This window comes from Babylonia areolata, chromosome 18, assembly GCF_041734735.1.
Source record: "Babylonia areolata isolate BAREFJ2019XMU chromosome 18, ASM4173473v1, whole genome shotgun sequence".
NCBI classification, from domain to species: domain Eukaryota; kingdom Metazoa; phylum Mollusca; class Gastropoda; order Neogastropoda; family Buccinidae; genus Babylonia; species Babylonia areolata.
This window is the reverse complement of record NC_134893.1, coordinates 73,813,776-73,840,560: the sequence shown is the minus strand read 5'-3', so window position 1 is coordinate 73,840,560 and position 26,785 is coordinate 73,813,776. Positions and strand designations below refer to the sequence as shown.

General features: G+C 47.0%; 1 protein-coding gene across 1 annotated transcript in view; it reads right to left on the bottom strand.

The window, feature by feature from the left end:
* LOC143292152 (retinoic acid receptor beta-like) overlaps positions 1 to 26,785 on the bottom strand; it is a 75,656-nt gene that overhangs the window by 34,776 nt on the left and 14,095 nt on the right. The window contains exons 2-7 of the mRNA XM_076602339.1: positions 25,771 to 25,940; positions 13,324 to 13,465; positions 7,673 to 7,857; positions 5,476 to 5,649; positions 3,227 to 3,431; positions 693 to 851 (exon numbers count right to left, since the gene is read on the bottom strand). Coding sequence (XP_076458454.1) covers positions 693 to 851; positions 3,227 to 3,431; positions 5,476 to 5,649; positions 7,673 to 7,857; positions 13,324 to 13,465; positions 25,771 to 25,940 — 1,035 coding nt within the window. The remainder of the gene's footprint in view (positions 1 to 692; positions 852 to 3,226; positions 3,432 to 5,475; positions 5,650 to 7,672; positions 7,858 to 13,323; positions 13,466 to 25,770; positions 25,941 to 26,785) is intronic.

Here is a 26,785-nt window from a genome sequence, read left to right as displayed (position 1 = left end):
CACAGCTCAACACATGGAGGACACTCAACACACTACTCAACACATGGACGACACACTGCTTAACACATGGAGGACACACAGCTCAACACATGGAGGACACCCAACACACTGCTCAACACATGGAGGACACCCAACACACTACTCAACACATGGAGGACACACTGCTCAACACATGGAGGACACACAGCTCAACACATGGAGGACACCCAACACACTGCTCAACACACGGAGGACACACTACATGGAGGACACACTGCTCAACACATGGACGACACACTACATGGAGGACACACTGCTCAACACATAGACGACACACTGCTCAACACATGGACGACACACTGCTCAACACATGGAGGACACACTACATGGAGGACACACTGCTCAACACATGGACACACTACATGGAGGACACACTGCTCAACACATGGAGGACACACTACTCAACACATGGACACACTGCTCAACACACGGAGGACACACTGCTCAACACACGGAGGACACACTACATGGACGACACACTGCTCAACACATGGACGACACACTACTCTACACATGGACGACACACGACACAACACATGAAAGACACACTGCTCAACACACGGAGGACACACTACACAACACATGGAGGGGAGGACACACTGCTCAACACATGGAGGACATACTGCCGAGCACACGGCGAACACACTGCTCACCTTTGACGCTGATGCTCCGGAGGTCGGTCAACTTGATGAGGACCTTGGCGAAGATGTGGGGCCGGTCGGGGCGGCGGGAGCGGATGTGGTGTTTGAGGGCCTCCAACAGAGGCTCCTGCATCTGCTCGATCTTCTCCACTTCCGTCAGGCCGGACCGGTCTGTCAGACACACCCACCATGGTGATGAGGTCAGTGATGGTGAGGAGGATGGTGATGTGATCAGTAATGATGGTGAGGATGATAATGATGACCATGGTGATGTGATCAGAAATGGTGATGTGATCAGTGATGGTGATGTGATCAGAAATGGTGATGTGATCAGTAATGGCGAGGATGATGGTGATGATAATGACCATGGTGATGTGATCAGTAATGGTGATGTGATCAGTAATGGCGAGGATGATGGTGATGATGATAATGACCATGGTGATGTGATCAGTAATGGCGAGGATGATGATAATGACCATGGTGATGTGGTCAGTGATGGTGATGTGATCAGTAATGGCGAGGATGATGGTGATGATAATGACGATGGTGATGTGGTCAGTAATGGTGAGGATGATGGTGATGTGATCAGTAATGGCGATGATGATAATGATGACTGTGGTGATGTGATCAGTAATGGTGATGATGGTGATGTGATCAGTAATGCCGAGGATGATGGTGATGATGAAGATGGCAATAAAAAATCAAAACTACTACAACAACTACTCTTCTTATTATTACGATGATGATGGTAATAGTAATAACGTTGATGCTAATAATGATGATTTTTAAAAAAAACAACCACCAACCTCTGCTAAGACACATATCATACAATCATGAGCATACTGAATCAATAAATATGGGGTTACATGATTTCCTCAACAGCAGATATCAATCAGTTATTATTGTACAACCTATTATCATCAAATCAAGTTATCCGCGTTTGTGGGGTGGGTGGTGGGGGAGGAGGGGCTGTGGTGCGGGTGTGTGCTGATTATCTGGTTGTGGTTTTCCGCAATTCATCTTTATTCTTATCTTGTCTGTCTATTATAATCAATGTGCAGTATAGTAGGCTATGTTTATAATTATATTCAAATAATGTTTCTTAATTCTTTCTGTTTTTACATTAAGAATACTAGTTATTACCTGCAGTGTGTGGATGTATGTATGAAACGATGTATGTGATATTTTTTACGTTTGTATCTTCGTAATATTTGTAGGGGCTGTAGTTGGCTTTTACAGTTATGGTCCCCATGTTGTTTACTTGTCTATGTTGTGATAATGCACCTGACCAAATTTCTCCAGTTGGAGATAATAAAGTTATTCTTTTCTTATCTTATCAACATCGTTTTCATTATTTTGTTAATAACTAAATGCGAACTATTGACCATCTGTCTTAACCCAAAACCGAAGCTATTTTTTCTTACCAACCAAGGGGTAACAGGATAAACCAGAGACAGGGGATAAACCAGAGACACAAGGATAAACCAGAGACACAAGGATAAACCAGAGACACAAGGATAAACCAGAGACACAAGGATAAACCAGAGACACAAGGATAAGCCAGAGACAGGGGATAACCCAGAGACAGGATAAGCCAGAGACAGGATAAGCCAGAGACAGGATAAACCAGAGACAGGGGACAAGCCAGAGACAGGATAAGCCAGAGACAGGGGACAAGCCAGAGACAGGGGACAAGCCAGAGACAGGATAAACCAGAGACAGGGGACAAGCCAGAGACAGGGGACAAGCCAGAGACAGGATAAACCAGAGACAGGGGACAAGCCAGAGACAGGATAAACCAGAGACAGGGGACAAGCCAGAGACAGGATATACCAGAGACAGGGGACAAGCCAGAGACAGGACAAGCCAGAGACAGGATAAACCAGAGACAGGGGTAAACCAGAGACACAAGGATAAACCAGAGACCGGGGATAAGCCAGAGACAGGATATACCAGAGACAGGGGATATACCAGAGACAGGACAAGCCAGAGACAGGGGATAAACCAGAGACAGGATATACCAGAGACAGGGGACAAGCCAGAGACAGGGGACAAGCCAGAGATAGGACAAGCCAGAGACAGGATAAGCCAGAGACAGGGGATAAGCCAGAGACAGGACAAGCCAGAGACAGGACAAGCCAGAGACAGGGGATAAGCCAGAGACAGGATAAGCCAGAGACAGGGGACAAGCCAAAGACAGGATAAGCCAGAGACAGGGGATATACCAGAGACAGGACAAGCCAGAGACAGGGGATAAACCAGAGACAGGGGATAAGCCAGAGACCAGGGATATACCAGAGACAGGGGATAAGCCAGAGACAGGATAACCCAGAGACAGGGGACAAGCAAGAGACAGGGGACAAGCCAGAGACAGGATAACCCAGAGACAGGGGACAAGCAAGAGACAGGATAAACCAGAGACAGGATAAACCAGAGACAGGATATACCAGAGACAGGGGATAAGCCAGAGACAGGATATACCAGAGACAGGATAAACCAGAGACAGGGGACAAGCCAGAGACAGGATAAACCAGACAGGGCCCCACCTCCGCTGATGAGGCAGATGGCCGACAGAAGGGCGAACTCTGTCTCATCAGAGTCCATGACCTTCAGGGACCTGGCAAAGCTGAAGATGGTGGAGGTGAGCGGCCCGAAGCCCCCCTGCTCCAGGTCCTCCCGGTTCAGCCACGTGCCGTTGGAGAACTGGATCATGTCCTTCTCCGGGTTGTAGCAGTAACATATCCGTAATATCTGTCAACACGACACACCATCCGTAATACCTGTCACACCAAAGCACCATCCGTGATATCTGTCACTACAACACACCGTCCATCATGTCACCACAACACACCATCCGTGATATCTGTCACCACAACACACCATCCGTGATATCTGTCACTACAACACACCGTCCGTGATATCTGTCACCACAACACACCATCCGTGATATCTGTCACCACAACACACCATCCGTGATATGTCACCACAACACACCGTCCATGTCACCACAACACACCATCCGTGATATCTGTCAACATGACACACCATCCGTGATATCTGTCAACATGACACACCATACGTGATATCTGTCAACATGACACACCATCCGTGATATCTGTCACTACAACACACCGTCCATGTCACCACAACACACCATCCGTGATATCTGTCAACATGACACACCATCCGTGATATCTGTCAACATGACACACCATACGTGATATCTGTCACTACAAGACACCGTCCATGTCACCACAACACACCATCCGTGATATCTGTCACCACAACACACCATCCGTGATATCTGTCACCACAACACACCATCCGTGATATCTGTCACCACAACACACCATCCGTGATATCTGTCACCACAACACACCATCCGTGATATCTGTCACTACAACACACCGTCCATCATGTCACCATCCGTGATATCTGTCACCACAACACACCATCCGTGATATCTGTCACCACAACACACCGTCCATCATGTCACCATCCGTGATATGTCACCACAACACACCATCCGTGATATCTGTCACCACAACGCACCATCCGTGATATCTGTCACCATTGCGACATTAAAAATGAAAATATGAATGCACTGAAGACACACCCTTGACACACTGAGGACATTTAAAGAACTCTGTCACAACTGGAGCATACTGCATGCCTGTGCAGCATACATGGAATTGATTATATCATTCATCATTTCTGTGGACTTCTGGTGACTTACTGCTGGTGTCGAACGCTTTTTTGTAATCAACAAAGTTATTTCAACATACATTCCTCCCCGCCCCCCACTTTCTTTTCTTCTTTCTTCTTTTTTTTGGTCCAGTTTTCTTTATCACTGAAACTAGTGTCAAGATGTCATCGTTTCACTGTTCATATTCTGGTTTTGTTCCTTTGAAGATAGGCTATATAGTTTAACATTTCTAGCAATGAAGACGCCCGTCACATAGTAAAGATGTAGATATACAAGGACAGGGTACAAAATGTTCTTCTTGTTCTGTCTGTCAGGCATCTGCATAGCAGATGCGGTGTAGCGTATATGGATTTGTCCGAACGTGACGCCTCCTTGAGAAACTGAAACCTTTCACAAGGTTGCTGTTGTGGTGAACTGGTCTTCAACCCACTTCCGGAGACGCTGTGTTCACCAGTCATGTCACATCTTACAGACATACTGAACACACCTGGCTTATTTTCCTTTCCTTTTAAACAAAGGTGTTATTGTACATTTCCTGCAAATCTGCGTTGTTTCGCCAAGTTTATCAAATGGCTTTGTCAAAAGAGGGGTGAGTAAACTCTCCGTTCATTTCAAAAATTCTCCGCACACTTTGCCTGGGTCAGACTTTTTACACATTATCCAGTTCCTAATACTTCGGCTGGAGAGAGAGAGAGAGAGGAAGAAGAAGAAGAAGAAGAGATAAAGACAAGAGCAGACAAATTCATTAACAGGGCATAACAGCAAAAGCTCAAGTGGCCGTTTTGCAAGCCGCCCTCGACGGAGCAAAGAAGAAACAGCAGCACGTCATATATTACACAGACAACGAAAACCAACAATACACACACTTCACATTAATTGGGGTGAAGGAGGAAAAAACAGGCAGAAGACATACAGATGGACACACACACAGAGGTGGAAAGAAAGAAAGAGTGAGAGAGAGAGAGGGAGAGAGAATAATGGCGGGGGACGGGGGGCCAAACTATCAACAAGGCAGATGGAGACCGCATGAAAAAGACGTCACGCACGTTCACAAGAACACACACACACACACACACAGAGGCTACTGACCATGATTTCTAAGCACGCTGCCTTGAGAAGAGTGATTTGATCTGAGGTAGATAGTGTGAGAAAGCCGGGCAACTTCTTGGCGAAGTCCACAATCTTCATGATGCCAGCGGACGACAACTCTGTGACCTTCTCCCACAGGAAGCCCGCTGACTCCCCCTTGTTCCCTGCTGGGTCCTGCACAGAACATCGTCATCCCCGTCATCATTGTCATCGCTGATCTCCTGTGTCATCATCTTCATCTGAATATCATCTCCATCATCACTTTCATCTGGTTATCATCTCTGTCATCACCTTCATGTAATCATCATCTCCATCATCTGGTTATCATATCCATCATCTGATGATCATCTCCATCATCTGGTTATCATCACCATTATCATCATCATCACCACTGTCAACAACACAACACAACCCAAGCCAACAACCCAACCCAAGCCAAAAACACAACCCAACCCAAATCAACAACCCAACCCAACTCAACAACACAACCCAACCCAACAACAGAATCCAAGTCAACAACACATCCCAAGCCCACAACACAACCTAAGTCAACAACACAACCCAACAACATAACCCAAGCCAAGCCAACAACACAACCCAAATCAACAACCCAAATCAACAACCCAAACCAACCCAAGCCAAGCCAACAACACAACACAACACAAGCCAACAACCCAACCCAAGCCAAGCCAACAACACAAGCCAACAACACAACAACCCAAGTCAACAACACAACCCAACCCAACAACACAACACAACACAAGCCAGCAACCCAACCCAACCCAAGCCAACAACACAACCCAAGCCAACAACACAACACAACCCAAGCCAACAACACAACCCAAGCCAACAACACAACCCAAGCCAAGCCAACAACACAACCCAAGCCAACAACACAACACAACCCAAGCCAGCAACACAACCCAAGCCAACAACACAACCCAAGCCAAGCCAGCAACACAACCCAAGCCAACAACACAACACAACCCAAGCCAGCAACACAACCCAAGCCAACAACACAACCCAAGCCAACAACACAACACAACCCAAGCCAGCAACACAACCCAAGCCAACAACACAACACAACCCAAGCCAGCAACCCAACCCAAGCCAACAACACAACACAACCCAAGCCAGCAACCCAACCCAACCCAAGCCAACAACCCAACCCAAGCCAGCAACCCAACCCAACCCAAGCCAACAACCCAACCCAAGCCAACAACACAACCCAACCCAAGCCAGCAACACAACCCAACCCAAGCCAGCAACCCAACCCAACCCAAGCCAACAACCCAACCCAAGCCAACAACACAACACAACCCAAGCCAACAACCCAACCCAAGCCAACAACCCAACCCAAGCCAGCAACACAACCCAACCCAAGCCAGCAACCCAACCCAAGCCAACAACCCAACCCAAGCCAACAACACAACCCAACCCAAGCCAGCAACACAACCCAACCCAAGCCAGCAACCCAACCCAAGCCAACAACCCAACCCAAGCCAACAACACAACACAACCCAAGCCAACAACCCAACCCAAGCCAACAACACAACACAACCCAAGCCAGCAACCCAACCCAAGCCAACAACACAACACAACCCAAGCCAACAACCCAACCCAAGCCAACAACACAACACAACCCAAGCCAACAACCCAACCCAAGCCAACAACACAACACAACCCAAGCCAACAACCCAACCCAAGCCAACAACCCAACCCAAGCCAGCAACCCAACCCAAGCCAACAACCCAACCCAAGCCAACAACCCAACCCAAGCCAGCAACACAACCCAACCCAAGCCAACAACCCAACCCAAGCCAACAACACAACACAACCCAAGCCAACAACACAACCCAAGCCAACAACACAACCCAAGCCAACAACACAACACAACACAAGCCAACAACACAACACAACACAAGCCAACAACACAACACAACACAAGCCAACAACACAACCCAACCCAACCCAACCCAACAACCACCCAAGCCAGCAACCCAACCCAACCCAAGCCAACAACACAACCCAACCCAACCCAACAACCCAACCCAAGTCAACAACACAACCCAACCCAACCCAACCCAACAGCACAACCCAAGCCAACAACCCAAGTCAACAACCCAACCCAAGCCAACAACCCAAGTCAACAACCCAACCCAAGCCCTGCCCAGAATGCAGTGCAGACATGACGTACCCCGGGTGAGAGTTGAGGCGGGGTGTGGGTGTCGGGGTGGGAAGGGGAGGTGGTTCTGTGAGCCTCCAGGACCTGGCGGATCAGCTGGTGCTCGTCCTCTGTCACCTCCTCACTCCCCCCTCCACTGCCCACACTGCTCTCCGCTCTCTGCGGCTTCCGCTTCTTGTTCCGGTCATTCCGCACAGCTACACACCACACGGAGCACACCACACATAGCACACACCACACACACCACATAGCACACCACACATAGCACACACCACACAGAGCACACACCACACACACCACATAGCACACCACACATAGCACACCACACACACCACATAGCACACCACACACCGCACACCACCACACCACACACACACAGAGCACACACACACACACACACACACCACAAACACACACACACACCACAAACACACACCACACACACACACACCACAACACACACACACACAACACAAACACACACCACAAACACACACACACACAACACACACACACAACACAAACACACACACACAACACAAACACACACCACACACACACACAACACAACACACACACACAACACAAACACACACACACCACACACACACACACCACAACACACACACACACAACACAAACACACACCACAAACACACACACACACAACACACACAAACACACACACCACACACACACACACACACCCGACAGAGTTGTCATGATCATCATCATAACAATGGTGTTTGTTATAATAATGATAACACTTCAAACAGTAATTAAAAAAAGAAGTAGAACTGGGGGTTGTGGTAGCAATAGTAGTTGTAATATCAATGATAATAATACTGGTTTAGTCATGTACATGTCTCTAGTGTATACAATCACAACAACAATAATAATAACAACAACATGATGATGACGATGATAATGATGATGATCACTGTAAGTTTCAATGTTATAATTTCTCGTGAGAAATTAACATGTAGCATAGCTCACTAAACAAACCAGAGACAGAAAGAGCAGATGATTTGTGTTTGGGTTGCATGGTGGTTTTCCAAATCTCATCACTCCTGACAACTGACCGGAAACAGTCATAAAAGCAGAGAGAAACTTGGTACAGCTCGTCATACATTGATTTACTTATTTCTTTGACATCAGACATTGATTTACTTATTTCTTTGACATCAGACATTGACTGACTTATTTCTTTGACATCAGACATTGATTTACTTATTTCTTTGACATCAGACATTGATTTACTTATTTCTTTAATATTATACATTTATTTACTTATTTCTTTTAGATTATTTCATTTAGTATTCAAAGAGATCATATTAAAATTACATTGAGATCACGTTAAAATTACATTGATCCATATGAGAACATTTTATATATTTCAGAACAATTAACAGTTATCAACATCATCATCATCATCATCATCATGTCATGGCTTCAGCCAGAACAGGTGTTGCTATTCTTTTTTCTTTTCTTTTTTCGTTATAATTAATTATTGACCTAGATTAAAATGGACATACAAGGGCCCGGAAGGTAATACGTATTATATTTCTGTGAATATTACGGACAAAGACCTATGATAATCTTGTGTGACATGACCAAGATAAAGGAGATTTTTATCGTGACCTGCAAAACATAAAATAAAATAAGATAAAATAAAACAATATAAAACAAAAATAAAGCTGGCATTGGAAACAATCTTGGTGGTGACTGAACTCGTGTCATGTATACGTCATGACCTGTGACATTTCTACACATTAATTATGGATAGTGAGTAAGCAGGAGAGCACATGAATATGATAAAAGGTCTTAGTTCTGTGAAAACAATTATACACACACACACACATATATATATATATATATTTTTTTTTTTTTTTTTTTTTTTTTTTTACATCGCAATAAAGAGATTTATATAGGGCAAAGAAACAAACTACTCCAGCAAAGATTGAATCAGTTCTCAATATTTGATCTTTCACCAACAAGTGACGGTATCAAGACTGGCTACATCACGTATCATTCCATCAACACACTAACTTTAACACAGGAATTGTTTTAAAAACAACAACAACGTGAAACAAGCAAACAGAAAAAGAGAAGGCATTATGCAAATGCAGCACTTGATGTCTCCAAGAGAAACTGTTGAAGGTCTCCAGGATGCAAGAAAAGGTGGAACAGACGATAAATAAGGATTAAGCACAACGCCTTTCAACCGCGATAACTTCATGAAAAAAACCCATTAAAAAACGAACACATCTTGTCATTTCAAACCAATTACTTTTATAAGATTGATTTATTATGAAGATTAAACACTGATGTTCAGAAAAAAGAATAAAGCTAAAAATAAAAAAAAGAACATAAAAAAGATCTTTAAAAATAATAACAAAAACCCTATCTCCCTGTCTCTCTCTTTCCCTCTCTCTGAGTGAGCGCGGTTGTCTTCCCCTTGTTTTGTTTGTTGAAAATTAACTAAAAATCGAAGCATGTAAAACTTCAACTGATGAAACTCATGGAATAGTATTCTGTATTAACATTTGTAATTACAAAAATACTATTAACTGAAATCGACACTGCGTCTTTGAAAATGAAGTAAACCTGTTACACGAAAAGTCGAGCAGTTAAAAATCATTCTTTTGGAGGAGAAAACGAAAACAATTGACAATCGTTATGAACAGAGACAGAAAAGACATACAGAGACTGACAGAAAGACGGAGTAAGAGACAGAGATAGGGGGTGGTGGGAGGGATGAGGATGACACTTGATTTTGTGAGTACCGGTACTTCACAGTAGATTCGGTCTGTATTTGTGAGTACCGGCACTTTACAAGCTGAGTAGATTCAGTCTGTTTTTGTGAGTACCGGCACTTTACAAGCTGTGTCGATTCGGTCTGTATTTGTGAGTACCGGTTCTTTAAATGCTGTGTGGATTCGGTGTTTTTTGTGAGTGCAGGTACTTTAAATGCTGTGTAGATTCGGTGTTTTTTGTGAGTACTGGTACTTTAAATGCTGTGTAGATTCGGTGTTTTTTGTGAGTGCAGGTACTTTAAATGCTGTGTAGATTCGGTGTTTTTTGTGAGTGCAGGTACTTTAAATGCTGTGTAGATTCGGTGTTTTTTGTGAGTGCAGGTACTTTAAATGCTGTGTAGATTCGGTGTTTTTTTGTCTTTTTTTCAACCACAGGTAGCTCTTGGTTGAAACTCCAATTTAGGAGTGAGCTTTTATGTGAATGGCCGTTTTTACCCCGCGCGTTTAGACAGGCAGCCACACTCCGTTTCCGGAAAGAGATAGTGGAAGTGAAGGGGTCTGTCCATCCACGGACTACTTCCCCCCCACCCCTCTCCCCCCTACACACGGCGCCCTGTCCACACATCTCGTCAATAAATAAATTAAAAAAACCAAACCTAAACAAAACAATAATCCCCCCTCTCTCCTGACATGTGCACGTTCTGTCTCTACAGTTCAGCTGTGGGCACAATTCTCGTCGCCTTGCTTTCTTTGGGGACTGAAAATACATGCTGCACTTTGTGTGTGTGTGTGTGTGTGTGTGTGCGCGCGCGCCTCCAACAGGGTTTGACAAAAAAGAAAAAAAAAAGAAAACCGAAATACACATCCTAAATAAAATGGAAGACAAAGATCTCCATGTTTGTTTGTTGTGGTTGTTTTCTTTTTTCTTCCTTTCGGGGGATTTCATCTCTGCTTCATAACACCGGAACAGTTGGAGTTTGCGGAAAACAAGTAAAGAAAAATCCTTTCAAAATGTGTGCCCCCCCACCCCCCACCCCAGGCCTAAGAGCTGCCAATCTGACGGGGGCTTAAAACCTCATTAAGTCACCCGATTCCCGCTCCCCGCCCCTCCCCCACCACCCAACCCACACAGCAACAAGCTCCTCCCCCTCCCTGGCATCAGCCAATGGGAGACAGGCTGACATGATCTTTTCTAGTCGGCGTTTCGTTTGCACCACCACCACTTCTCCCAATGCTCTGCTGGGACAGAAAGAGAGAACACAACAGCGAGGAGGACGAGTGAAGGAGAAGGAAGGGGGTGGGGGGAGGGAGGATATTTTCAATATAACAAATGCAGTGTGCATGAAGTGTGAAGCGAAGAAGCCAGGCAAACCCCGATGGCAGTGACATGACTGATGCTGTGAATGATGGCCAATCGCCTTCTGTAAAATACATCAGCCGCGGGAATTCCAGTGTGTGGAAAATCCAAAATCCCCAACCCCCTCCCCGCCCTCCACGCTTTCTATAGGAACCACATAAATTATCAACTTCTAACCCCAAACAGGACGCAGCTGAAATGGTAACATCCCTTCCCAAACTGCCATCAATTCCGAGGGAGATTTTTGGGCCTTCTTTTCTTCTTTCATTTTTTTCAAAGTAAACCATTTGCTTGGGGTTTTCCAGCACTTTGTGACTGCGTTGTGTCGTTCTGACAGCTCAGAAGTTTGTGTCGTTCTGACAGCTCAAAAGTTTGTGTCGTTCTGACAGCTCAAAAGTTTGTGACTGCGTTGTGTCGTTCTGACAGCTCAAAAGTTTGTGTCGTTCTGACAGCTCAGAAGTTTGTGACTGCCTTGTGTCGTTCTGACAGCTCAAAAGTTTGTGACTGCGTTGTGTCGTTCTGACAGCTCAAAAGTGGAACTTGGGGAAGTGTTCTTCTGTGACAGCCGCGGACAGCAGGCTGACATCAGTCACGTTCTGATGCTGTCTGTCATGGCGGGTTGATGCTGGAGGTTGATCCCACGGTCTGCCGGCTGAATGGACAGCTGCTGGCTTGCTTGGTTGCTTGCTTGTCTGCTTGGTTGAATCCCCCCCCACCCCCCATCACCCCTTCCGCCCTACTCCTTCACATCCTGTTCTATGAACTGGTAGTGGTGACGATGGTGGTGACGGTGATGGTGATGATGATAATGATGGTGGTGGTGACGATGGTGGTGACGATGATGATGGTGGTGACGATGATGATGATGATAATGGTGGTGAAGATGATGATGATGATAATGATGGTGGTGACGATGATGATGATGGTGGTGGTGGTGATGATGATAATGATGGTGGTGACGATGATGGTGATGATGATAATGATGGTGGTGACGTTGATGGTGATGATGATAATGATGGTGGTGACGATGATGATGATGGTGGTGATGATGATAATGATGGTGGTGGTGAGGATGGTGATGATGATGGTGGTGGTGACGATGGTGATAATAATAGTGGTGGTGAGAATGATGGTGACGATAATGATGATGGTGGTGACGATGATGGTGATGACGATGATAATGATGGCAGCGACGATGATGGTGATGATGATAATGATGGTGGTGGTGGTGATGATAATAATGATGGTGGTGGTGGTGACGATGGTGATGATGATAATGATGGTGGTGGTGATGATGATGATAATGATGGTGGTGGTGACGATGATAATGATGGTGGTGGTGACGATGATGATAATGATGGTGGTGGTGACGATGATGATGATGAACATAAAGATGACGACACATACTTATTTTCATTTCCTCTAATGCATACATACAGACTTTCTTACACTAATATTGACAAGCATGCCCTCTCTTTCATCCACTGTCTCTCTTCTTTCCGTCTAACAACACTTCCAGTGAACAGACGTCAAACTGATGACAGACGTACCTTCCTTGGACATGCCGGAAGCCAGGCATTTCTGCAGCCGGCAGTACTGGCACCGGTTCCTGGTGACCTTGTTGATGGGGCAGTTCTTGTCCTTGTGGCACGTGTACTGCATGTTCTTCTGCACGCTGCGCCGGAAAAAACCCTGTGACACACAACACACGTGTACTGCATGTTTTGCTCAGGACAAAAGGCTAAGACTAGACAGGAGAGGACAGGGACAGACTAGACATGAGAGGACAGGGACAGACTAGACAGGAGAGGACAGGGAGAGAGGCTAGACAGGAGAGGACAGGGACAGACTAGACATGAGAGGACAGAGACAGACTAGACAGGAGAGGACAGGGAGAGAGGCTAGACAGGAGAGGACAGGGACAGACTAGACAGGAGAGGACAGAGACAGACTAGACAGGAGAGGATAGGGACAGACTAGACAGGAGAGGACAGGGAGAGAGGCTAGACAGGAGAGGACAGGGAGAGAGGCTAGACAGGAGAGGACAGGGACAGACTAGACAGGAGAGGACAGGGAGAGAGGCTAGACAGGAGAGGACAGGGACAGACTAGACAGGAGAGGACAGGGACAGACTAGACAGGAGAGGACAGGGAGAGAGGCTAGACAGGAGAGGACAGAGACAGACTAGACAGGAGAGGACAGGGAGAGAGGCTAGACAGGAGAGGACAGGGAGAGAGGCTAGACAGGAGAGGACAGGGACAGACTAGACAGGAGAGGACAGGGAGAGAGGCTAGACAGGAGAGGACAGGGACAGACTAGACAGGAGAGGACAGGGACAGACTAGACAGGAGAGGACAGGGAGAGAGGCTAGACAGGAGAGGACAGAGACAGACTAGACAGGAGAGGACAGGGAGAGAGGCTAGACAGGAGAGGACAGGGAGAGAGGCTAGACAGGAGAGGACAGGGAGAGAGGCTAGACAGGAGAGGACAGGGACAGACTAGACAGGAGAGGACCCATGACGAAAGAATACAACGACACTTTTGTTTTCTTTCTTAATCCAGTCAATCATGAAAGTAAACAAAACCAAAATTCTTTGCACCAGAATCCAACCATTCATGATAAACAAACCATTTACAAAACACATAATCAGAGAGAGAGAGACAGAGAGAGAGAGGAAGAAGAAGTGACGGCGAGCCAGAAAGCTAAAAGGATCTGATAGTTATCACTCCAGCTTTTTTCCCGATGAATGCAACAAGAGGATACCAAATGCCACGTGTTATATTTCTCCATCAACACTGGAAGCCCCAGCCTGTGTGAACCTCACGATAGGATGAGAGACATGATGGAATCTTTACATCATAGATATATCATCATGGCCGGGAAATTTCCCGTGAAGAAAGTTCTTTTCGTGAAATGTTTTCAGCAGATAATTGACAGGAACAACTGTGGCAGAGGATCGAATAGATAAGCCAAAACTGAAAGAATCCAACAAAAAGAGCAAGAAATAATAATAAACACACCAAACAAAAATGCTCTTGTTCAAAATCTTATCCTGCGATCTCCATAACATGTGTCCCAAACTTTGACGAGTCGACACTGTTATCTGCATTCAGCCAATGGCCGCCATGAACCACGTGATCCAAGAAGACGTATGACGTAGCTTCAACCAATCACAGGTCGCGCCTTGCAACACCAGCCAACCATTGTTCCGGCGAGAAGCTTCTCCCTCAACTCGCACAGAACTGTTCACCACACCCCTCCAGGTCTGCTGGTTGTGTGTCAAAGCCTGGGTCTCTGCACGTGGTTTCCCTGTCCATTCCGCAATGCTCATTCTGGTCAAGCTGCTTCTCTCGAAACGTTTATACCGGCCGCCCTGTCATAGTTTCATTTCCAAATATTTCCTTAACTGAGCAACAGGTCCAGTCTGTATCTGACGACCCGATGACGAGACAGCGCAAATGGCTATTTCGTCAACGTCGTAGCTGCTGTAATGAAGAAAATGGAGACGTTGGTTTTGAATGGGACAGAGGCAGAAGAAAGAGGAAGAGAGGAGCACACAGCGGAGAGATGGGGGATGGTGGGGTTGGGGGGGGGGGTAAGAAAGAAGGACGTGAAAACAGTGAAATGAAAAGACAGAAAGACAACCGGCTGTCGTTGTCCCCCCCCCCCCCCCCCCACACACACACACACATGTATCAAGGTCTTTTCCTCCTCCTTCCCCCAAGTTTATGAACAAGTCAGACACTTGCTGCTTTTCTTCTTCTTCCGTTTCCAGCAGCACATGTCGTGCGGCAGGTATGAACCAGTCCTCATACATGTCGTGCGGCAGGTATGGACCAGTCCTCACATGTGATGCGGCAGGTATCAACCAGTCCTCACACATGTCGTGCGGCAGGTATCAACCAGTCCTCATACACATGGTGCGGCAGGTATGAACCAGTCCTCACATGTGGTGCAGCAGGTATGAACCAGTCCTCACATGTGATGCGGCAGGTATGAACCAGTCCTCACACATGTGGTGCAGCAGGTATGAACCAGTCCTCACATGTGGTGCAGCAGGTATGACCCAGTCCTCACATGTGGTGCAGCAGGTATGACCCAGTCCTCACATGTGGTGCGGCAGGTATGAACCAGTCCTCCCACATGTGGTGCAGCAGGTATGACCCAGTCCTCCCACATGTGGTGCAGCAGGTATGACCCAGTCCTCACACATGTGGTGCAGCAGGTATGACCCAGTCCTCACATGTGGTGCAGCAGGTATGAACCAGTCCTCCCACATGTGGTGCAGCAGGTATGACCCAGTCCTCACATGTGGTGCAGCAGGTATGACCCAGTCCTCACATGTGGTGCAGCAGGTATGACCCAGTCCTCACATGTGGTGCAGCAGGTATGACCCAGTCCTCACATGTGGTGCAGCAGGTATGACCCAGTCCTCACACATGTCGTGCGGCAGGTATGAACCAGTCCTCACATGTGGTGCAGCAGGTATGAACCAGTCCTCCCACATGTGGTGCAGCAGGTATGAACCAGTCCTCCCACATGTGGTGCAGCAGGTATGAACCAGTCCTCCCACATGTGGTGCAGCAGGTATGAACCAGTCCTCACACATGTGGTGCAGCAGGTATGAACCAGTCCTCCCACATGTGGTGCAGCAGGTATGAACCAGTCCTCCCACATGTGGTGCAGCAGGTATGAACCAGTCCTCCCACATGTGGTGCAGCAGGTATGAACCAGTCCTCCCACATGTGGTGCAGCAGGTATGAACCAGTCCTCCCACATGTGGTGCAGCAGGTATGACCCAGTCCTCACATGTGGTGCAGCAGGTATGACCCAGTCCTCACATGTGGTGCAGCAGGTATGACCCAGTCCTCACATGTGGTGCAGCAGGTATGAACCAGTCCTCACACATGTGGTGCAGCAGGTATGAACCAGTCCTCACACATGTGGTGCAGCAGGTATGACCCAGTCCTCACACATGTCGTGCGGCAGGTATGAACCAGTCCTCACATGTGGTGCGGCAGGTATGAACCAGTCCTCACACATGTGGTGCAGCAGGTATGAACCAGTCCTCACATGTGGTGCAGCAGGTATGACCCAGTCCTCACACATGTGGTGCAGCAGGTATGACCCAGTCCTCACACATGTCGTGCGGCAGGTATGAACCAGTCCTCACACATGTGGTGCAGCAGGTATGAACCAGTCCTCACATGTGGTGCAGCAGGTATGAACCAGTCCTCACACATGTGGTGCAGCAGGTATGAACCAGTCCTCACACATGTGATGCGGCAGGTATGAACCAGTCCTCACACATGTGGTGCAGCAGGTATGAACCAGTCCTCACATGTGGTGCAGCAGGTATGAACCAGTCCTCACACATGTGGTGCAGCAGGTATGACCCAGTCCTCACTCGGACACCGCCCTGATACTGAACCTGAACCTGCACACTGCTCCATTGTCAACCTCCATCACAATTCATCCTGTCCATGTGGTGTACTGAACCTGAACCTGCACACTGCTCCATTGTCAACCTCCAGCACAATTCATCCTGTCCATGTGGTGTACTGAACCTGAACCTACACACTGCTCCATTGTCAACCTCCAGCACAATTCATCCTGTCCATATGGTGTACTGAACCTGAACCTGCACACTGCTCCATTGTCAACCTCCAGCACAATTCATCCTGTCCATATGGTGTACTGAACCTGAACCTGCACACTGCTCCATTGTCAACCTCCAGCAGAATTCATCCTGTCCATATGGTGTACTGAACCTGAACCTGCACACTGCTCCATTGTCAACCTCCAGCAGAATTCATCCTGTCCATGTAGTGTACTGAACCTGAACCTACACACTGCTCCACTGTCAACCTCCAACAGAATTCATCCTGTCCATATGGTGTACTGAACCTGAACCTGCACACTGCTCCATTGTCAACCTCCAGCACAATTCATCCTGTCCATATGGTGTACTGAACCTGAACCTGCACACTGCTCCATTGTCAACCTCCAGCACAATTCATCCTGTCCATATGGTGTACTGAACCTGAACCTGCACACTGCTCCATTGTCAACCTCCAGCAGAATTCTTCCTGTCCATGTGGTGTACTGAACCTGAACCTGCACACTGCTCCATTGTCAACCTCCAGCACAATTCATCCTGTCCATGTGGTGTACTGAACCTGAACCTGCACACTGCTCCATTGTCAACCTCCAGCACAATTCATCCTGTCCATGTGGTGTACTGAACCTGAACCTACACACTGCTCCACTGTCAACCTCCAGCACAATTCATCCTGTCCATGTGGTGTACTGAACCTGAACCTGCACACTGCTCCATTGTCAACCTCCAGCACAATTCATCCTGTCCATGTGGTGTACTGAACCTGAACCTGTATACTGTTCCACTGTCAACCTCCAGCACAATTCATCCTGTCCATGTGGTGTACTGGGGGGGGGGGAGAAAGAGAAGGTGAAGTGGGTGATGAGAGAGAGAGGGGGGGGGAGAGAGGAGGGTAGAGAGGGAGAGAAAGAAATCGAAATCGAAACTTTTTATTGAGGGAAAAGGAATAGGCACTTATCGGCCTGTTTTCATCCTACCCTCGTAAAGAAAACGTATAAACTGATCTAGGAAATACAAGAAGACTGAAAAAAAGGAGGAAAAAACCACATTGCATGGCAACAACAACCAGAACAAATAAATGGCATAGAAAATACAGTTCCCCACAAAGTAACACAGTATGCTTTTGTGTGAAGGACAGAGGGAAGGAAGAAGGTAAGGGAGGAAGAGATACGAAGAAGGAGAGAGAGGAAAACTGTTGAGAGAGAGAGGAAAAGGAAGAGAGGGAGGAGGGGGGAAGGAGGAAGGTAAGGGAGGAAGAGATACAAAGAAGGAGAGAGAGGAAAACTGTTGAGAGAGAGAGGAAAAGGAAGAGAGGGAGGAGGGGAGAAGGGAGGAAGGTAAGGGAGGAAGAGATACAAAGAAGGAGAGAGAGGAAAACTGTTGAGAGAGAGAGGAAAAGGAAGAGAGGGAGGAGGGGGGAAGGAGGAAGGTAAGGGAGGAAGAGATACAAAGAAGGAGAGAGAGGAAAACTGTTGAGAGAGAGAGAGGAAAAGGAAGAGAGGGAGGAGGGGAGAAGGGAGGAAGGGAGGAAAGAAGATAGACAAGTAGACAAGGATATTGAGAATACATCATTTGTTTATCAGTCTCAGTAATTCCAAGGATTCGTAGAACTTAGCTCTGACATTAGATGTTTATGATAATTATAGTCTTTTGAAGACACTGAGACTGGAGTTTATATTAAGTGTAGATGAAATAGAATTCCATAAATATCCACCAGAGTATGTGAGACTTGTTTTATAAAGATCAATTCTTGGCCGAGGCAAGGTTATTTTATGTGTGTGACGGTGACTGTTTACTGGAAAATTACTTATGAGAGAGGGTGGGGAATAACCTGATAATATTTTGAACATAAATATGGCTTTATTATATTTCAGTTTAATTTTCAATGGCAATATATCAAGTTCTTTGTTATCAGAAAACATATTAAGAGGAAGATTTTAGAATAACTAATTTAAGAGCACGCCTATGAAGACTTAGGAGTGGTTTTAGGATGTTATCACTCGCTGAATCCCAGACAGTTGAGGCATAGTTTATATAAGATTCAATGTAGGCGTGGAAAAATATTTTTCGAGTATGTATATTTAAGAAATGTTTTATTTTAGAAAGTTGATACACCTTTTTGGAAATAGTTTCACATAACATTGATATGTGATCAGACCAGATCAAGTTGTTATCAATAATTACCCCAAGAACCTTGTGACTGTCGACTTCAATGATTTTGCCATTTAGAGGAGGAGAGGGAGGGAGGGAGAGAGAGGGTGGAGAAAGAGAGACAGGGGGGAGGGAGGGAGGGAAGAAGAGAGGAGAGGAGGGAGGGAGAGAGAGAGACACTCAGAACTTTTAATGCAAGGTCACTGACTTGTATATATATATGGCTGCATGTGTTGTAAACAGACACACACACACATACACGCGCGCGCGCGCGCGCACACACACAATCTCTCTCTCTCTCTCTCTCTCTCTCTCTCTCCCTCTCTCTTGCACTTTTAATGCTTGTGTCTTATGGAAAGTATTGTATTTGTCTGAAATGTATTTTCTTCTGGTTCGTTGTTCGTTTTCCTCATGGTGTGTATGTATCAACAGTAAACGCCGTTACACATGGAAAAGACAGAATAATGGCAACAGCTTGTCCAGTGTGCTGTGCTCATTTTGGACTCACTTGTGTAAACAAAGTGAGTCTCTGTTTTAACTCGGTGTTCGGTTGTCTGTGTGTGTGTGTGTGTGTGTGTGTGTCCGTGGTTAACTTTAACATTTTCTCTGCAAATACTTTGTCAGTTGACACCAAATTAGGCATAAAAATAGGGAAAAAATTCAGTTCTTTCCAGTCATCTTGTTTAAAACAATATTGCACCTCTGGGATGGGCACAAAAAAAATTAAAAAATGAAGCCTAATTATATGCAAACTGCATTTACTGTTATATTTATATTTTTTTTTGTATTCTCTAAACTTGGCACTTTGATCTGATATTCTGACCCAACAACAAGAGCAGTCATTATTATCATTTTTTGTTCAAACAGGAATTTCTTTTGCTAAGCATGGAAGTTTTATTTATTTTGCAAACGTTTGGTGCAGATAGTGAAAAAGGGAAAATACTCTGTAATTAATGCTAGGGGACTTAATTTGCTTTAAACTGATCTTTCTCATCTTAAACATTACATTTTGAAATTATACAATATACAAAAAAAGCTTGGATTTTTTTTTAAAAGTGTATCACAAGTGAGTCTCTTGTTTTCTCTGCTATCGCTGTGTGACTGCCCCAGTGTGCTGTGTTACTGAAGTTCTCTGCTATCGCTGTGTGACTGCCCCAGTGTGCTGTGTTACTGAAGTTCTCTGCTATCGCTGTGTGACTGCTCCAGTGTGCTGTGTTACTGAAGTTCTCTGCTATCGCTGTGTGACTGCCCCAGTGTGCTGTGTTACTGAAGTTCTCTGTTATCGCTGTGTGACTGCCCCAGTGTGCTGTGTTACTGAAGTTCTCTGCTATCGCTGTGTGACTGCTCCAGTGTGCTGTGTTACTGAAGTTCTCTGCTATCGCTGTGTGACTGCTCCAGTGTGCTGTGTTACTGAAGTTCTCTGCTATCGCTGTGTGACTGCTCCAGTGTGCTGTGTTACTGAAGTTCTCTGCTATCGCTGTGTGACTGCCCCAGTGTGCTGTGTTACTGAAGTTCTCTGTTATCGCTGTGTGACTGCCCCAGTGTGCTGTGTTACTGAAGTTCTCTGCTATCGCTGTGTGACTGCTCCAGTGTGCTGTGTTACTGAAGTTCTCTGCTATCGCTGTGTGACTGCCCCAGTGTGCTGTGTTACTGAAGTTCTCTGCTATCGCTGTGTGACTGCTCCAGTGTGCTGTGTTACTGAAGTTCTCTGCTATCGCTGTGTGACTGCTCCAGTGTGCTGTGTTACTGAAGTTCTCTGTTATCGCTGTGTGACTGCTCCAGTGTGCTGTGTTACTGAAGTTCTCTATCGCTGTGTGACTGCCCCAGTGTGCTGTGTTACTGAAGTTCTCTGCTATCGCTGTGTGACTGCTCCAGTGTGCTGTGTTACTGAAGTTCTCTATCGCTGTGTGACTGCTCCAGTGTGCTGTGTTACTGAAGTTCTCTATCGCTGTGTGACTGCTCCAGTGTGCTGTGTTACTGAAGTTCTCTGCTATCGCTGTGTGACTGCTCCAGTGTGCTGTGTTACTGAAGTTCTCTATCGCTGTGTGACTGCCCCAGTGTGCTGTGTTACTGAAGTTCTCTATCGCTGTGTGACTGCTCCAGTGTGCTGTGTTACTGAAGTTCTCTATCGCTGTGTGACTGCCCCAGTGTGCTGTGTTACTGAAGTTCTCTGCTATCGCTGTGTGACTGCTCCAGTGTGCTGTGTTACTGAAGTTCTCTATCGCTGTGTGACTGCCCCAGTGTGCTGTGTTACTGAAGTTCTCTGCTATCGCTGTGTGACTGCTCCAGTGTGCTGTGTTACTGAAGTTCTCTATCGCTGTGTGACTGCCCCAGTGTGCTGTGTTACTGAAGTTCTCTATCGCTGTGTGACTGCTCCAGTGTGCTGTGTTACTGAAGTTCTCTATCGCTGTGTGACTGCCCCAGTGTGCTGTGTTACTGAAGTTCTCTATCGCTGTGTGACTGCCCCAGTGTGCTGTGTTACTGAAGTTCTCTGCTATCGCTGTGTGACTGCCCCAGTGTGCTGTGTTACTGAAGTTCTCTGTTATCGCTGTGTGACTGCTCCAGTGTGCTGTCTTACTGAAGTTCTCTATCGCTGTGTGACTGCCCCAGTGTGCTGTGTTACTGAAGTTCTCTGCTATCGCTGTGTGACTGCTCCAGTGTGCTGTGTTACTGAAGCTCTCTGCTATCGCTGTGTGACTGCCCCAGTGTGCTGTGTTACTGAAGTTCTCTGCTATCGCTGTGTGACTGCTCCAGTGTGCTGTGTTACTGAAGTTCTCTGCTATCGCTGTGTGACTGCTCCAGTGTGCTGTGTTACTGAAGTTCTCTGCTATCGCTGTGTGACTGCTCCAGTGTGCTGTGTTACTGAAGTTCTCTATCGCTGTGTGACTGCTCCAGTGTGCTGTGTTACTGAAGTTCTCTGCTATCGCTGTGTGACTGCTCCAGTGTGCTGTGTTACTGAAGTTCTCTATCGCTGTGTGACTGCCCCAGTGTGCTGTGTTACTGAAGTTCTCTGCTATCGCTGTGTGACTGCCCCAGTGTGCTGTGTTACTGAAGTTCTCTGTTATCGCTGTGTGACTGCTCCAGTGTGCTGTGTTACTGAAGTTCTCTATCGCTGTGTGACTGCTCCAGTGTGCTGTGTTACTGAAGTTCTCTATCGCTGTGTGACTGCCCCAGTGTGCTGTGTTACTGAAGTTCTCTGCTATCGCTGTGTGACTGCCCCAGTGTGCTGTGTTACTGAAGTTCTCTGCTATCGCTGTGTGACTGCCCCAGTGTGCTGTGTTACTGAAGTTCTCTGCTATCGCTGTGTGACTGCCCCAGTGTGCTGTGTTACTGAAGTTCTCTGCTATCGCTGTGTGACTGCTCCAGTGTGCTGTGTTACTGAAGTTCTCTATCGCTGTGTGACTGCCCCAGTGTGCTGTGTTACTGAAGTTCTCTGCTATCGCTGTGTGACTGCTCCAGTGTGCTGTGTTACTGAAGTTCTCTGCTATCGCTGTGTGACTGCTCCAGTGTGCTGTGTTACTGAAGTTCTCTGCTATCGCTGTGTGACTGCTCCAGTGTGCTGTGTTACTGAAGTTCTCTGCTATCGCTGTGTGACTGCCCCAGTGTGCTGTGTTACTGAAGTTCTCTATCGCTGTGTGACTGCTCCAGTGTGCTGTGTTACTGAAGTTCTCTGCTATCGCTGTGTGACTGCTCCAGTGTGCTGTGTTACTGAAGTTCTCTATCGCTGTGTGACTGCTCCAGTGTGCTGTGTTACTGAAGTTCTCTGCTATCGCTGTGTGACTGCCCCAGTGTGCTGTGTTACTGAAGTTCTCTGCTATCGCTGTGTGACTGCTCCAGTGTGCTGTGTTACTGAAGTTCTCTATCGCTGTGTGACTGCTCCAGTGTGCTGTGTTACTGAAGTTCTCTGCTATCGCTGTGTGACTGCTCCAGTGTGCTGTGTTACTGAAGTTCTCTGCTATCGCTGTGTGACTGCTCCAGTGTGCTGTGTTACTGAAGTTCTCTGCTATCGCTGTGTGACTGCTCCAGTGTGCTGTGTTACTGAAGTTCTCTGCTATCGCTGTGTGACTGCTCCAGTGTGCTGTGTTACTGAAGTTCTCTATCGCTGTGTGACTGCCCCAGTGTGCTGTGTTACTGAAGTTCTCTGCTATCGCTGTGTGACTGCTCCAGTGTGCTGTGTTACTGAAGTTCTCTATCGCTGTGTGACTGCCCCAGTGTGCTGTGTTACTGAAGTTCTCTGCTATCGCTGTGTGACTGCCCCAGTGTGCTGTGTTACTGAAGTTCTCTGCTATCGCTGTGTGACTGCTCCAGTGTGCTGTGTTACTGAAGTTCTCTATCGCTGTGTGACTGCCCCAGTGTGCTGTGTTACTGAAGTTCTCTATCGCTGTGTGACTGCCCCAGTGTGCTGTGTTACTGAAGTTCTCTATCGCTGTGTGACTGCTCCAGTGTGCTGTGTTACTGAAGTTCTCTGCTATCGCTGTGTGACTGCTCCAGTGTGCTGTGTTACTGAAGTTCTCTGCTATCGCTGTGTGACTGCTCCAGTGTGCTGTGTTACTGAAGTTCTCTATCGCTGTGTGACTGCCCCAGTGTGCTGTGTTACTGAAGTTCTCTGCTATCGCTGTGTGACTGCCCCAGTGTGCTGTGTTACTGAAGTTCTCTGCTATCGCTGTGTGACTGCTCCAGTGTGCTGTGTTACTGAAGTTCTCTGCTATCGCTGTGTGACTGCTCCAGTGTGCTGTGTTACTGAAGTTCTCTGCTATCGCTGTGTGACTGCCCCAGTGTGCTGTGTTACTGAAGTTCTCTGCTATCGCTGTGTGACTGCTCCAGTGTGCTGTGTTACTGAAGTTCTCTGCTATCGCTGTGTGACTGCTCCAGTGTGCTGTGTTACTGAAGTTCTCTATCGCTGTGTGACTGCTCCAGTGTGCTGTGTTACTGAAGTTCTCTATCGCTGTGTGACTGCTCCAGTGTGCTGTGTTACTGAAGTTCTCTGTTATCGCTGTGTGACTGCTCCAGTGTGCTGTGTTACTGAAGTTCTCTGCTATCGCTGTGTGACTGCTCCAGTGTGCTGTGTTACTGAAGTTCTCTATCGCTGTGTGACTGCTCCAGTGTGCTGTGTTACTGAAGTTCTCTGCTATCGCTGTGTGACTGCTCCAGTGTGCTGTGTTACTGAAGTTCTCTGCTATCGCTGTGTGACTGCTCCACACGAATCTGGGGTCTGGGTTTGTATGTTTTGTTTTTTGTTTGTTTGTTGTTGTTGTTTTTTAAATGTGGGGCCGGTTCCCAAAGCCGACGTGTGGATGTGTATCACGGGTTTTTCACAGAATTCCGACGCCGTCTGGTGCCGCTCCCCTCCCCCCCCCCTTTCAATAAAGCCCCCCCCCCCCCCCCCCCCCCGGAAGGAAGTGGCGGGGCTGACTGACAATTTGTATCTGCCACACTTCGTCAGCTGACATGGGTACAGGGGGGGAGGAAGCGGGAACAGGCCTCGGATTGGAAAGATACACCATGACTGCTCCTCTCTCTCTCTCTCTCTCTCTCTCTCTCTCTCTCCTCTCTCTCTGTGTAAAGTACACCTCAATGAAAAGACAAGGGGGATGGGGGGGGGGGGGTTGGGGGCGGGGCGGGGAGAGGAGTGACAGAAGGGACAGGAACAGCAGGGAGAGAGAACAGAGAAACTGAAGGACACAGTGACTGCTGTACAGACAGACAATAATTATACAAAACAATTATGTCTATGAGAGAAATTGTTGACAGACGAACATGTAGACAGACATACAGGTAAACAGGCAGACGGGCTTACTGACAGACACAGGGACATACAGACAGACGGACAAATAGGCATATCCACAGACAAATGGAAAGACACATACCGGCAATCATTCAGACAGACAGACAGACATACAAAGGGGCACACAGGCGGACATACAGACATGCAGACGACCACATCGACAGACACGTCACAATAAAAAATATATTTAAAAGAGAAACTGCTGACATGTGGACATGCTGTCAGGCAGACTTACACACGGACAGACATACAGACGGACAGACATAAATATTGACAGACATAAAACCAGATACACAGACACACAGACGGACGGACAGGCATACAGACAGACAGACGTAGAGAGATATACAGACAAAAAGACAGAGATATACGCAAAGAAACAATCACGGACAGACAGAGGAACACACAGACAGACAGACAGACAGACAGGCAGCCCTCACCTTGCAGCCCTCACAAGAACTGACGCCGTAGTGGTACCCCGAGGACTTGTCGTTGCAGACGACACAGGGTTTGTACACCCGGGGTGGGGGCGGGGGGGAGATGCCGTGTTCCATCCCTGACGGACTGTGTAGACCCCCGTACATCCCCCCATGGCTGTCGAACAGTGACCCTGTAACACCGAGTAACACACGTTACACTGACCCTGTAACACCGTCATAATAACATTACTCTCACTGCTCAGACAGAGACAAACAGGCTGTCGAACAGTGACCCTGTAACACCGAGTAACGAGTGTTACCCTGACTGCTTTAACACAGGCTGTCCAACAGTGACCCTGTAACACCGAGTAACGAGTGTTACCCTGACTGCTTTAACACAGGCTGTCGAACAGTGACCCTGTAACGCCGTGTAACACACGTTACACTGACCCTGTAACGCCGTGTAACGAGCGTTACCCTCACTGCTTTAACACAGGCTGTCGAACAGTGACCCTGTAACGCCGTGTAACGAGCGTTACCCTCACTGCTTTAACACAGGCTGTCGAACAGTGACCCTGTAACGCCGTGTAACGAGCGTTACCCTCACCGCTCAGAGACACAGGCTGAGGAACAGCCAGCCCGAAAGGACTCTAAGCGCCGTGTTGACTCCATTGGAGTCAGTCCACATACATTTCCTTGGAGGTTTTTTATTTTTATTTATTTTATTATTTTTGTTTTTATCAAACTCCATCCCATACTGCTTGGAGTATTTCTAACGGGTTTTGTTCCTGTATGAATATCTGTAATGAAAAAGGTGTTTTATATATTGCACTTTATCACAATGACGACACATCCTGAGGGGGGCACTTGGGGCACAACCAGAACACACCACCCACTGTCCCCAAAAGACTCCGTGCAGTTATTTCAGGATCATCGGCACTGTACCTTCATCCTGGTTTGTGTGTGTGTGTGTGTGTGTGTGTGTGTGTGTGTGTGTGTGTGTGTGTGTGTGTGTGTGTTTGTTTTTTTATTGTTT